The following is a 13,984-nucleotide window of genomic DNA, read 5'->3' as shown; positions in this document are numbered from 1 at the left end:
ATGGGTAGGAGAGGCAACAACAGCGGGAGAGGGGTAGGTGGGTAAAGGGGGAATGGTGCTTTTACACTGTGCTAGGAGGGGTTTCTTAGAACTTTTCAGGTCTTGACAGGAAAATAAGGTAATGACTACATGCCACGTTATATTCATCACACTGTACCCTAAGTGCACACAAGTATGATCTCTCAAAACCAACAATAAAATGTATGAAGGTGACTTTAATCAGAAATATAAATTGCAGCCAGGCATTGGTGGCGCACGCCTTTAATCCCAGCACTCGGGATGCAGAGGCAGGTGGATCTCTGAGTTCGAGACCAGCCTGGTCTACAGAGCGAGTTCCAGGACAGCCAGAGCTACACAGGGAAGCCCTGTCCTTCACAGGCACATAGGTTGCTGTGAACTTCTGAAGAAATGGAGTGAGGGGGTAGGGAAGCTCTGTTACAGAGATGGACATGGAAGCACATCTGCAAGAACTTGGGTCGCCAGAGCTCTGGAGACCAGTCCCCGCCTACCCTTGGAAGCTGCTTTCTACAATTTAGGAAAACACTTCAGCTTGGCCCACTCTATGACGCAGGCGCACAAGCTCATTGGGGGAGGGGCGGGGCCTGCGCCCACGTGGCGGGGGGCGGAGTGGGGCGGAGCAAGTCTCGCGAGGCCGCGCCCTGGTTCGCGTGGTCTCCAGCGCGCCGTTTTAGCCTTCTGGCGGCAGGGGACTCCGCGCTTTCGCTGAGGGACGTGTTTGCGCGCTCGCTCAGTCATGGAGGCGCGGTCCAAGCTGCTGGACGCGACGACTCAGTCCCGTCGCTGGACCCAAAAGCTGGTGCTGATCCTTCCGCCGCTGCTGCTGTTCCTGCTGCGGACCGAAGCTCTGCAGGGTTTGGAGAGTGAGGATCGGTTCCGGACCCGCGAAAACGAGTGCCACTTCTATGCTGGTGGACAAGTGTACCCGGGAGAGGTGTCCCGGCTTTCAGCCGCAGATCACTCCCTGCATCTAAGCAAAGCCAAGAGTAGGTGGTGCTCTGCGAAGGTTGGGTGGATGGGGGCAGAACTCGGGGATACTTAGACCCTTATTGTGGATGCTACGAAAGGGTGGGGCTGGAGTTGGGCCGCTCCCCCAAGGCTGAGCTCTGGGTCCACCCCGTTGCCTTTGTGGGTGTGAGGATGGAGGTGGGTTCCTGGTGTGAAGAAAGAGTTTCCTCTGGTCAGATTTCGGGAGAGGTAGCGGTTACCCCTAAAGCCGCAAATGGGGGTGTTCCTAGTCCCAGGCTTGCAGACATGAAGGATGTTGTGAAAACTAAAAGACTTCCTTAAATACCCGAAAATGCTTGCAGCAGTCCTGTCTTTTTCAGGGAAGAAAGTACACTGATAAGTTGAATAATGATTCACAGAAAGTTTGATTAAACAGAGAGGTGGTTAAACAAATATTGAGAAGGTCAAACTTTTTTTTCATACCATACAAAGATTCTTAGTGAAGTCATCTCCCCCAAATTTGTAGAGTTAGTGACTATCGAAGGTTCAAAAAAATGAAGACTTTATTAGAGTATTTTGGAGGGAAACTGGGATAGGAAGTCGAAGTAGCACAATTGGACTGATGGGTAAATCCTGTGTACTGTTTATTGGGTTTTTTCATTATTTGTCTTTCTGTCCAGTGTTTGAAGCTAGTGGACACGTCAGACTAAGTAGACAGTGAGAAAATTGCGGCCTGCTGCATATGGATATTAAGATTGCCAAATAGAAGTGACCAGGACATCCAGACAAAGCCTGTGTCTTAGTTGCTTTTCCCTAACCCACTTTTCTTAGGGATTATTTGACATTCTGTGGGTGTATGTTTGAATTTTGGTTGTTGCAGCACATTATGTTCTGGTATTCGGTGAAAAAAAATAGTCATACTTGACAATTTGAGGTCTGCTTTTTGAGCATAGGGTCTGGACAGATGTGATAGAATGGCTTCAAACACTATGGTCCTCCTACTTCAGCTTGCAGAGATCTGGGGTTACAAATGTGCCCCACCACAGTTGGCTACTTCACAGTTATGAACCTCCAGAGATAATGGGATGTCACTACCACATGCAATGAATGACAAAGGCTGTTTTGCCTCCTTAAGCATTTGTGGTTTCATAGTACCAGATAACTACTTTGGGATTGTTTTTAGAAAGCCAGTTTTGCTTTAAAACAGTAATATTTCCAAGTCCCATTGATTTCACTTGACTGAGGAAGACAGTCTGAAATGTGTTTACTCAAATATACTTCCTGCTGGAAACAAAGCCATTCCAAAGCTGTATTTGGAAGTAAAGAAAAACTAGTAGGTATAGTAGCTTTCTGTTTACCAAAAACCTTTCAATTTTTATATAATTTTTACATGTTTTTGTCATATACAGACTTACCTAGAATTAAAGGGGGTATTTTAGAGCAATTAAGTCTATATTTTCAAATCATTTTAACTACATTTTCAATGACGGAAAAGATGAGGATGCAACATGATCCAGATATGTGTTTGGAAAAAGTAGGAAAGGTCAAAATGTTAACAATAGTAAAACCAATGATAGACAGAGGGTTTAAGTTGTCTTCATTATTCTTCTCTGTGTTTACCAGAACCCTTATGCTAATGCATATTTAAGACAGTGTTGTTTGTTTTTTGAGACAAGGTTTTCTATGTAGCCCTGGCTGTCCTGGAACTCACTATGTAGACCACCAGGCTGGCTTCGAACTCACAGAGAACCACCTGCCTCTGCCTCCTGAATGCTGGGATTAAAGGTGTGTATCACTATGTTTTTTGTTTGTTTTGTTTTTAATAGATACAGAGGGTTTTTTAAGGAATTTTTTATTTAAAAATCTTAGCAAAGTAACTGCAGTTAATATCAAACCATAAATTTGCAAATATCAATTTTCAGAACAAGATTTATTTCCCTGACATGGTTTTCTGTATATGTAAAATCCTTAAGGAGTGTTGTAACAGATCATTACAATTATTATTATCTCTTTCTTATTTCAGCATTTGAAGTGATGACTATAAAATATACAGACTTTAGCACGTTTCTTATATTCTTTTCTGGCCCTCCTTAATAAGATCAGGATTGTTTATATTAGGTAGTTCTGACTCAGGGTAAGAAATCACATGTTATATATAAACTTCACAAAGAAATTCATCCTCAGTTTGTCTCTGTAGAGCAACTGTTAGTGCTGGCTTTTACACAAAAATATAAGGCTTAATTCTAGAAACTTTAGTTCAACTTGGAAGCAAGTATTTGTAATGGTTTTGAAAGTGTTATTTGAATGTGTCAACAGCATGAAGGAACATTATTATCAAAGGGTGCTAGCTAGAGTTACAGCATGCCTTTATAGGACAGCAGCACGATTGAATGTGCATCGGGTCATTTGAAACCAGTTCAAAGGGGTTGGGGAATTTCCTTTTTCAAAACCTTCTAGGAAAACTATCCCATGATCTGGGATAACTTGAAGGGGCTGTGATGAAATAGCCAGTGGTGTTTAGTACAAGAATAAGATATAAGACTTTGTGGGCATGGACAGAAACATTTTTCTCCTTTCATTCAATTAATGTGTGTTAATTACAGTAACCAGGAAAAATTCTACATAAAAAAAGTATTTTAACTAACATCCAACTGAAATTTAGCATTTCCTCCTATTACAGAAATGTGCAACAACTCACTCTCAATCCAGAAGTACTTGCTTGTACCTGGTGCCCACTGGGACACAGAGACTTTCATGCTATATGATAGTTATCACAGGGATTCTGTCATTGTTATCTTACAGAGTTATAGGGTCACTCACATATCTTGTACCTTGAAGGTGTGATTGAACACACACCTATTGCTACATCACCAACTTTTTAAATGCTTATACTTGGATTTCAGGGTAATTATAGATTTCTTTGCAATTCTATGTATCTTATATTCTCTAACAGTAAGTTATTGTTATAAGTTCTCAGAAGTATGTAGTCTTCCAGACTGCCAACGAAGTCTGACTCTTTAGAGTTTTTCTAACGTTGTCCTTTGCCATTCCAACAACTTTCTCAGTGTCATAGAACATTGTTTTTCTTTCTTAGTTTCTAAGCCAGCACCTTACTGGGAAGGAACAGCTGTGATAAATGGAGAATTCAAGGAGCTGAAACTGACTGACTATCGTGGGAAATACTTAGTTTTCTTCTTCTACCCACTCGATTTGTAAGTAATACACACAAGTATCTACTAATAAAATTCCAATCTTTGTCATTCGTTATCCAAGAACAACAAACAGAATTTGTTTTTTAACTGATGGTTCTTAGTAAGGCAAGCTTGAGAGGAGGAAGGTAATACCTACCATATATTGGAGTCACAAAGACAAGAAAATAGACTGATATGTTAGCAAGTAGTTATGCAAGAGTTAATACATAATTCTGTTTACTATAAAGGCTTTGCCAGTTTTATTTTCTGTATTCCTGAGATTTGAACATTTTAATAATATCTATTTAATATATATAGTAATACTTTTTGATTGTGGGGTTCTTCAATTGTGACAGCATTATTTGAATGGCCATAAAGTCAATTATAAATTGTCTTGTAGTTATTCACTTCAAGGAGTTTATTTTGAAACATACAATTCTGAGAATGCCTTACTCATGAAAAAGTGAAAAGCAATAAACAAAAAAGTAGTTATTTCAACCTCTTAATTTTTTTCTATTTGAATTTTTGTGGGGTAGGGTTACAAAAAGCAACTAAAGAATCCCTTTACATTTGCCACTGTACCTTTGTCCAGTAAGATGAATCTAGAAAAGGTGAAATTTAAATTCATTTCTATACATTGTAAGCCAGAAGTTAATATTTTCTCTGAAGGATGAAGAACTGTAAGTGGTTTTAATCTTGTTATCTCTTTGGATCTGTCCTTCTTCCCCATTCCATGCTTGGATCTATAGATAAAATATACATGCATGGTTGCTGCTTTGCTTCAGAGAAATCTCACCATTAAAGGGCAGGATTTGGCCAGTAGAACAAAGTTTGCCAACCCTTTGTACTAATCCAACTGGAAAGAATTTTAATAAATATTAGAGCACTAAACCCAAAAGAAGTTATCTCTCTAATCGACCTATACTCTGGCTCAATCAACTAAAAGAATAAGTTAATTTCTAACAGAAACCAGAAGCAGAAATCTTGAGATAATAAGAAAGAAGGGTTAATCTGACCATTAACTCTTTTAGAAAATGTTGGAAGTATGTTATATAGCCAAGGTTACCAGGGACAGTTAGATAGACCTGTTTGTTTGCCTCTGGCAATGTTCTGCTTGAACAACTGAATTATTTTTAAATCTACTATTGGGCTCAAGTATCAACTTGTCCCCCAAATCTATATTTTCATGCTTTTGGGCCATGACCCAGACATTAAGAATCACATATTTCATTGCCACCTACTACAGATGGATATATACATAGGGTAATTAATATTCAGTCTGTGTGCACAAGCACAGCCATGCTTAGTGTTAAAATACTGAAAAATTTCCATACAAAGTGGTAAGTAATCACCTTCTCAAAACACCTCTCCAATTTGGCAATCCCAAGTGTTCCCTAGCTTCAAGTTAAGATTTAATATCACTACTAAACATAAATTTATATGTATACAGATGTCTAATAGATAGCGTCATTGTGTATGATATATTGTCATTTTTGTATTACATTTTAACATTGGTTGCCGCTCACAAAATTAGTTTAACCATGGTTTGAAAACAATTCTCCCCAGTGGGGCTAGAGAGATGTCTCAACAGTTAAGAGAAATGGCTGCTCTTCAGAGGACCCAGGTTTGATTCCCAACACCCACATGACCTCTTACAACCCTCTGTAACTACAGTTCCAGGTGACTTCATACTCTCTTCTGGCCTCCTCAGGTACCAAGCACATACATGTTATACAGACATAAACGTACAGGCAAAACACTCATTAACATAAAATAATACAACGTTTTTAAAGGTTATTGCACAGAATAATATCCTTTCAACCTGCCTTTCTGATAGAATTTTATATTCCCCGGGCATATTTTACATGGAGCTGGAATACAATGTGGAAGAAGAACTATCTAGAAGCAGGAGGTAGGACTAAGAAAGACGAAGCCAAACATTATAGACATTGCTTAGTTCCCTTGAAATCTGTAAAACACTAAACTACAAAATATTAATTAAAAGCTCATGAAACGGTATTGCTGTGAGGAAGAAGGAAACATTGGTCACACATAGATCAGTTGTAAGAAGAATATTTGAAATGCAATTGAGAACTCAAAATGTGTTTAGAATATTTAATTAAATACTGTCTTAGAATTTCACTTGAAAACTCATCTATGATCTGTCCTTAAGATATGTTGATATATTGAGAAGTGTCTGTAATAAAAGCTTGTTTGAAAGTTCAGTTGTTTGCTTATTTTGAGAATAATTGACCTGTTTTCTTTTTTCAACTTTCAGCACTTTTGTATGTCCAACTGAAATCATTGCCTTCGGTGACCGAATTGAAGAATTCAGATCTATAAATACTGAAGTGGTGGCATGCTCTGTCGACTCTCAGTTTACCCACTTGGCCTGGTCAGTGTTTGCCTTAAGTCTGGGATAAAATGAATAGATTTACTTCTTAGTCATGTGCAGATAGCTCCTAATATGATAATATAATTTTTTGTGTATCCTTGATGTGAAAAAGAATTAGAACATATTCTGTTACATAGTTATCAGTATTAGTTCAGTCATTAGCTTTTATAATTTTCAAAACAGTAATATTTTTAAAAATTAACTTTAGACTAGTGTGGCTGAAATAGAGAGATCTCTGTGAGGTCAAGGCCAGTGCAGTCTACAAAGTAGATCCTGTCTCAGGATACAAAAACAAAAAAAAAAGGTTCTAAGAGTAATTTCTAAAACTTTATTAACATGAGAAGATGTTTCACCAAACAAGCTGCAAAGAACTGCAAGTTAAAATGATAAGACATGCCATTTCACCCTGTCTCATTGGCCAAGATTGAAAAACATCTGATTGTTGCTAGATGTGTGAAGGAATGACACTCAGACATAGTTGCAGGTTCAGCATTTCTGGAGAGCAGCTCAGCAACATGTATCAAAATCTGAAAAGTGTATGGGTATATGAGCTTTGAATAATGTCAGCAGTTTTGTGCTGAAAATTTTTCACACAGTAAAGATCATTGAGAATTCTTTTAATTTTAAAATGTAATATTTAATCCATTAAACTTATAAATGCAAAGCATAAGTGTTTTCCCTACTGGCAATTTTTATAGACACATTAAAATGTTTAAGTATATATGACAAAGTCCAATTGGTTGGAGACCTACAATTATAAATAACATATATCCTGATTACTAATAGAATAATATTAAGTCTATGTGCTCGTTTGCTTTATAATTTTTGTAATGATTATAAATCTTCTAGGATTAAAATACATGTGAACTAAGGAAAAACTTATACCATTCCGCATAATTTGGGTGTGTTTTTCTTTTATTAAGATTTATTATTTATGTATTAGTGCTCTATCTACATGTTAACCTGCATGCCAGAGGAGGGCATTGAATCCTATTGTAGGTGATTGTGAGCCACCATGTGGGTGCTGGGAATTAAACTCAGGTCCTCTGGAAGAGCAGACAGTGCTCTTAACCACTGAGCAATCTCTCCAGCCCTCTAGTGTCCTTTTCTATGGGAATTTGATGCTATGTTCTTAATTAGCTAAGTTTTATACTAATCCTAGCCAACGTTTCCACTTAGAACTGGGGCTGCAGACCCACAGAGCAGTATTTCCATTTCTGGTTTGTTTTATTTTGCTACTATGTCAGTGTCCTCCCATGGGGTAACAGTGCACAAGTACTGTGATTTCAGATTACAGATACTTAAATCTGAGGACTGATGGATTTGCCATTGTGACTAAGTTCTCTCATTGTTTCACATGGAGTTTGTCTTCTTGGCCTTGCAGAGCAGTGAAAGATCTCATTGGATCCCACCTTTTTCAAGGCCTTGTATTGTGATCTGTTCTAAGACTTAAGACACACCCTTTTATTATATTAAAATCTAGTATTATATATAATTTATGTATGTTTTAAAAAGCCTATCCTTCTGGGCATGGTGGTCCATGCCTTTAATCCCAGCACTGGGGAAGCAGAGGCAAATAGATCTGCGTGAGTTTTAAATCAACCAGTAATCCTATGTTGCATACCTTAAGTGTACACCCTCTATCATTTCTGCTTCTAGAAGGTAACAGTGAAATATGCAAGCATAAGAGTATATGAAGCTTTCAGTGGTGTTTATTAAAGAAAAATGCAATCAGTTTTATGGCTGCCCAGAGAGATCAATAAAATATGGTATTCATATATTAAAAATGCCATGTGTATCAGCATTTAGTACTTAAAGGATATGGATATACTTACTACCCAGTGAGAAAAAAAAGGCATGAAAATAGAAAGTACAGTAGCCTGTTTTTGTTATAAAGGATATTATATATAATATATATATTATATATATATATATATATATATTGTATATATGTACTTTGATATGTGAAAAGAGAGTTTATTTTTAATATGTCACTTATCTCTGAGAGAGCTAAAGTGTTCTGTCTATTACAGGATTAATACCCCTCGAAGACAGGGAGGACTGGGGCCAATAAGGATTCCACTTCTTTCAGATCTGAACCATCAGATCTCAAAGGACTATGGTGTATACCTCGAGGACTCAGGCCATACTCTTAGGTACCCTTCTTTGGTTAACATTTTGAGAAATGCAAGTACATTTATAATCTTCCTAGAAATGGGTGATACTTTAGAGTTAGAAGATATTTTGATCAAAAGTACTATTTTGCTGTATTTGCAGGAATGTTATAGATAGTTTTTAAACTGTTGATGTCCTATTTAAACTGGAGTTGCATACTGTGAGATCTGGTAGAGGGCTTTGACAACCTCTATTTATTGATAAAAAGAAGCAGATGTGTGGATTTCTATAAATTTAGTGAGAGTTATAGAATAAGTTAATAGCAGAGACCACACTTGTATCTGAGTCTACTAACCCCTTAACATTTTCCTTTTTTCTGAATTGGCTCAAGTAATGTTTTTCTAATATCTGCTTAGTACTTTGCAAACCTGTATCTTCGGAAAGACTAAGGCAGTATCTCACCCAGCAGCCTTTTCAGCTTGTTTTTGGTTTTTGATTATTTGAGACACTATAGCTCTGGCTGTCCTAGAACTCACTTTGTAGATCAGGCTGGCAGCTTTTACATGAGCTAGTAAGTACAAATAGAATTCTTTGATAAAAAGGGCAATTTTAGCCTTAAAAAGTTAAGTGTTTGAACACTGACCAAGTAATATTACCTAATACAGAATTTGCCCTTTTATTTTGATTAATAGTTTTTTTGAGATAAGGTTGTCCTTGATTTGAACTACATTACATTAAAGATGACATTGAACTCCTAATTATCCTGTGTGTGTGTCTCCCCCGCCCCTTATTTAAAGTCAGATTAGAGATTTTTTTCCCTTCAGAGGGAGGAATTCTTTGTTTTCTGAAACAGAGACTTATGTAGCCTTAACTAGTCTGGAATTGGCTGACCTCCAACTCACAGAGATCTATTTGCCTTTGCTTTCCTGGTGCTGGGATTAAACACATGGGCCACCAGATGTATTAAGTTTTTTCTTAAAACATTATTTACATATAATATGGGATTTTTTTGGGGGGGGGGATTGAGACAGGGTTTCTCTGTGTAGCTTTAGAGCCTATCCTGGCACTCGCTCTGGAGAGCAAGCTGGCCTCGAAGTCACAGAGATCAGCCTGCCTCTGCCTCCCGAGTGCTGGGATTAAAGGCGTGTGCCACCAACACCCAGCCTATAATATGAGATTTTTGTACATGTAGATAGTGACTGTATCTTGATCATACTAAACTCACCATTGTACTCTTGTCCCACTCCTGCTGATCCTCCTAATCATCCTCTACTTTCATGCCCTTTTTGCATATGTGTGGTCCAGTGATTTTAAGTAGGTTCAGTGATTTTATAGGACCATGGACACCTTACCAGTGGCTGAAGAAAATAACCATTAACTGCCTAGAGATACACAAGGAGGGGTTAAGCCCTTCCATTGCCTTCTTATAAATCCTGAAAGATGGGAGGACGCTGTCATCCAAAAACAGATTTTCGCCTCCCCCAAAACCAGGTTTTTCAAATTATATGTGTGTCTGTGTGTGGATATGTGCCTTCGAAAAGAGACATCAGATCCCTGGAAGTGGAGTTAATGGCACTTATGAGCTGCCTGAAGTGGGGGCTGTGAATTGAACTTGGGTCTTCTGAAATTGCAGTGTGTGCTTTAACCTGCTGAGGTATCTCTCCAGTTCTTCAAAACCAAAATTTCAAACTATTTGACAGTGATAATCCAAAAGTCATAATAGGAATGTACGTGGCAATAGAATAGTACTGCTAACTCTATATAGCAGAATACTTACCTTAACTGAGAAGAAATGGAATCACTTTTACCATCCCTGTGCTTTACAGAGGCCTCTTCATTATTGATGACAAAGGAATCCTAAGGCAGATTACGCTGAATGACCTTCCTGTGGGTAGATCAGTGGATGAGACACTGCGCTTGGTTCAAGCATTCCAGTACACTGACAAGCATGGAGAAGGTACCTTCCTTTTCTAAAACCTTATTTTCTTATTTGACAATATCAATATATGTTTATAATGAATTTTGATCTTTTTCACCTCTCATTACCCTCTTATCCACTTCTCTCACCAAAATTCTTCTCCTTTATTCCAAGCTCCCTCCTACTTTTCATTGGAGACACATTGAGCTTTATTAGGGTTGCTTGCATGAACATGACTCAAAGGGATGACTTACCTAGGCTTTTTAGTTCACCAGATTTTCCAATGTTATTATAAATGTCCAATTTATTTTCCATATTGTAACTGCAAGTAAGTATAATTGGTAAAATTAAAATAAATAAGCTGCCTGCTAATAAACTCATGAATAAAATTCTTTAGTGTTGGGGCTGGAGAGATGGCTCAGAGGTTAAGAGCACCAACTGCTCTTCCAGAGGTCCTGAGTTCAATTCCCAGCAACCACATGGTGGCTCACAACCATCCGTTATGAGATCTGGTGCCCTCTTCTGGTGTGCAGATATACAAGGAAGCAGAATGTTGTATATATAATAAGTAAATAAAATCTTTAAAAAAATTCTTTAGTGTTAGCAGACAAGCTAACAAGCCAAGTGCTTGGTAGTCTAAACATGTTTAATATGATTTTTTTCTTTCATATGGAAATAGGTTCAGGAGTTGCTTAAGAAAATTAAACTGTTTTTAACTGCCTTTGTCTTATTTTTGTTCCTTTTAGTCTGCCCTGCTGGCTGGAAACCTGGTAGTGAAACAGTAAGTCATGTTGATTTTGTTATTGTTGTTGTTGTTGCTAAAGGCATGCCCAGAAGCAAAAATGTATGCCAGCTTTAATGTGGTCTTTCCTTATAATCAGACTGTCCTGATTTCTAAAATGAACAAATCATTGTTAGGGAGAAATCATACTGCAGACATCCCTTGGACTGGCAGGAGAGTAGCTAAAAGCAGAGACGTCATAATATGGATAATACTGTGAAATTTAAAGCTAACTATCCAGAGAAATACACTGTTTAAAAAAAGGAGAAACTAAAAGTGCAAAGTAGAGATGTAGAAGAATCAACTTAACGTTCATGTATGGAATTTCTTCCCACATTGTGAGCCAAGGAAACAGTCCCGAGAAAACCTGTCTTCATAGGAGAAAGCTTTGGAGAAAATCTACTTTTAATGATCACCAAAAGCTAATGGTTTGCTCCTTGTCATTTAAAGAAAAGATTCAAACAGATACACTTCTGCCCTTAGGGATACTGGTACACTTCATAAGTAGCCTTTGCCTAGAATGACTTGGAAACTTGCATGAACCTTTTCTTAAATAATAATCTAAAATCTTTCAAGTTTTTAGCTTCTGAAAATCAAACAGTATTTAGGAAAATAATTTTCAGTATTTAGGAATAAATTTTCTTAAAATAGAAGTACCATTAGCGAGAGACAGCCAGGAGTGATAAACTCTTTACCTTCAGATGTGCTCCTTTCTTTTTTTTTGACCATGGATCCTGCCTTAGTGTTTTGCCTTCTGTGTTCTTTCTTAAAACATTGTTACTATGTATTGTATGTTTGTATGATAGGGGCCTATGCATGCCACCATGTCTATTTGGAGGGCAAGCCACAACTTGTGGAGTCTGTTCCCTTTCACTTTTATGAGGGTTCCAGAGGTCATCAAGTGTGCATGGCAAGGGCTTTTTACCAACTGATCCAACTTTCTGACCCCTTCGATATTCTTTCTGTATTGTCCTTTGTGTGCTTGACTGGCTCTTCCTCTTCACTCATATTTCAGCTAAATGTCATCTTCAAAGTCTTTTCCACAGTACTCTATTTTTTCAACTTTTTTTTTAATTTGAATTAGAAACAGGATTGTTTTACGTGACAATCCCAGTTCCCTTCTCCCTCCCGTCCTCCCCCTCAACTAAAACCCTACCTATCACATATCCTTTCTGCTCCCCCCTAGATGGTGAGGCCTTCCATAGGGTATCATCAGAGTCTATTGTAGTACTCCATTGTGTAAATGTACCACATTTTCTCTATCCATTCTTCAGTTGAGGGGCATCTAGGCTGCTTCCAGTTTCTGGCTATTGGCTGGAAGTCCACAGTACTCTATACCAACCCCATTCACTATCCCATTAACCTGTTTTTAAAACTATTTACCAGTCTAAAAATGATAGAATATAAGTCTGAAGACAAGGGATATTGGTTATCTAGTTCATTAATGCATGCTGTCTGGCTAATAGTTTAAATAGTTGTCATATAGCAGGACTCAGTAAATGTGTATTGAAAGAAGGACCCAAACTGAAAACATGTGGAATTATTTTTGTCAGTTAAGAATTAAACAGAGTATATGTTAACACATACATTTTTCTTTATTTATAAGCTGTCTGTGCTATTTTTTTTCACTTTGCAGTTTGAGATTATAAATTGTTGCATTATGAGCCAGGCTCATAGACATAAACCTGTAATCTTAGCTACTTAGGAAGTTGAGGTAGTAGGATTGAAATTCTTGGCCTGCCTAGTCTATACCTGAGTTCAAAACTAAGATAGGAAATACAGCGAAGTCCTGTCTCAAAAAAGAAAAGCTTTAAACAAAGCTTTAGATACAGCTCCATGCTAATGCTTTTGTTTACCAGTTGAAGGGCCAGGGTTCAACCCCCCAGTACTTGAAATACCTTTAAAATTAATTTGATGAACCTTAGTCAACACACAGCCCCCTTTTCAGGCTATTACATAACATTTAATCAGAAAATACATTATAAAATATGTTGACATCTGTGGCCGTGCTTTCAATGTGTTTAATTAGATTGGGCTCAAATGTGCAATGGAAGGGCTGTAGGAAATTTTTGGGTTGCCTGGGTACATATGATATTAATCAACTGAAAAATGTATTATTTGCTTCTTGGGGTATCTGAGATTAGTAGATATTACAAATCTAGTTTTTCTTAAACATAATACGTAATTTGATTTGTTTTACAAAATCAATGGTAACATCTTAAAGAGGAGGGTAATTAATGCCAAACTATTCATAATGTACTTTGGCTCTTTTTAAATGACGAACTTGCTTTTTGTTTTAACAGATAATCCCAGATCCAGCTGGAAAACTGAAGTATTTCGACAAACTGAACTGAAAAATACTTCAGTTTTGATGTTTGGACCTTCTCAATAAAGGTCACTGTGTTATTACCATTGGCTTCCCATTGTGATTTTGTAGATACTATCAAAATATGAGTCACAGCCCAAAGGTATTTATTATTGAAGGTAGACATTAAACACAAAAAAATTCTAAAGTAAGAAATAATGAATTGAACAAAACTCATAATAAATATAACTGCCATTTATGAACTACATACCATGTGGTAGGCATTGTATTAAGGAGACCTGGTACATTCTCA

The 13,984-nt window shown here is 37.5% G+C and overlaps 1 protein-coding gene across 3 annotated transcripts; it reads left to right on the top strand.

Annotated features, from left to right (window-relative positions):
* Window positions 1-662: 662 nt before the first annotated feature.
* Window positions 663-13,778, top strand: Prdx4 (peroxiredoxin 4). 3 transcript variants are annotated; one of them, XM_027432711.2, is made up of 8 exons: window positions 663-1,004; window positions 4,061-4,178; window positions 5,995-6,069; window positions 6,436-6,552; window positions 8,586-8,708; window positions 10,494-10,624; window positions 11,332-11,366; window positions 13,670-13,778. In XM_027432711.2, exons 1-8 carry the CDS (start codon window positions 755-757, stop codon window positions 13,718-13,720), a joined length of 900 nt encoding a protein of 299 aa, XP_027288512.1. In that variant the 5' UTR covers window positions 663-754; the 3' UTR covers window positions 13,721-13,778. The 3 variants fall into 3 exon arrangements, with proteins under 3 accessions (XP_027288512.1, XP_027288514.1, XP_027288513.1); XM_027432712.2 differs by lacking the exon at window positions 5,995-6,069 and having other exon boundaries at window positions 666-1,004; XM_027432713.2 differs by lacking the exons at window positions 5,995-6,069; window positions 11,332-11,366 and having other exon boundaries at window positions 665-1,004; window positions 13,670-13,776.
* Window positions 13,779-13,984: the final 206 nt, after the last annotated feature.

Source organism: Cricetulus griseus, chromosome X (assembly GCF_003668045.3).
Source record: "Cricetulus griseus strain 17A/GY chromosome X, alternate assembly CriGri-PICRH-1.0, whole genome shotgun sequence".
NCBI classification, from domain to species: domain Eukaryota; kingdom Metazoa; phylum Chordata; class Mammalia; order Rodentia; family Cricetidae; genus Cricetulus; species Cricetulus griseus.
The sequence above is the reverse complement of the archived record's forward strand: the minus strand, read 5'-3'. Positions and strand labels throughout refer to the sequence as shown.

Coding starts and splice junctions, on each gene's coding strand:
- Prdx4 (XM_027432711.2), top strand. CDS start 755: ATGGAGGCGCGGTCCAAGCTGCTGGACGCGACGACTCAGTCCCGTCGC. Junction 4,179..5,994: donor TTCTTCTACCCACTCGATTT/GTAAGTAATACA, acceptor CCTTTCTGATAG/AATTTTATATTCCCCGGGCA. Junction 6,553..8,585: donor CAGTTTACCCACTTGGCCTG/GTCAGTGTTTGC, acceptor TGTCTATTACAG/GATTAATACCCCTCGAAGAC.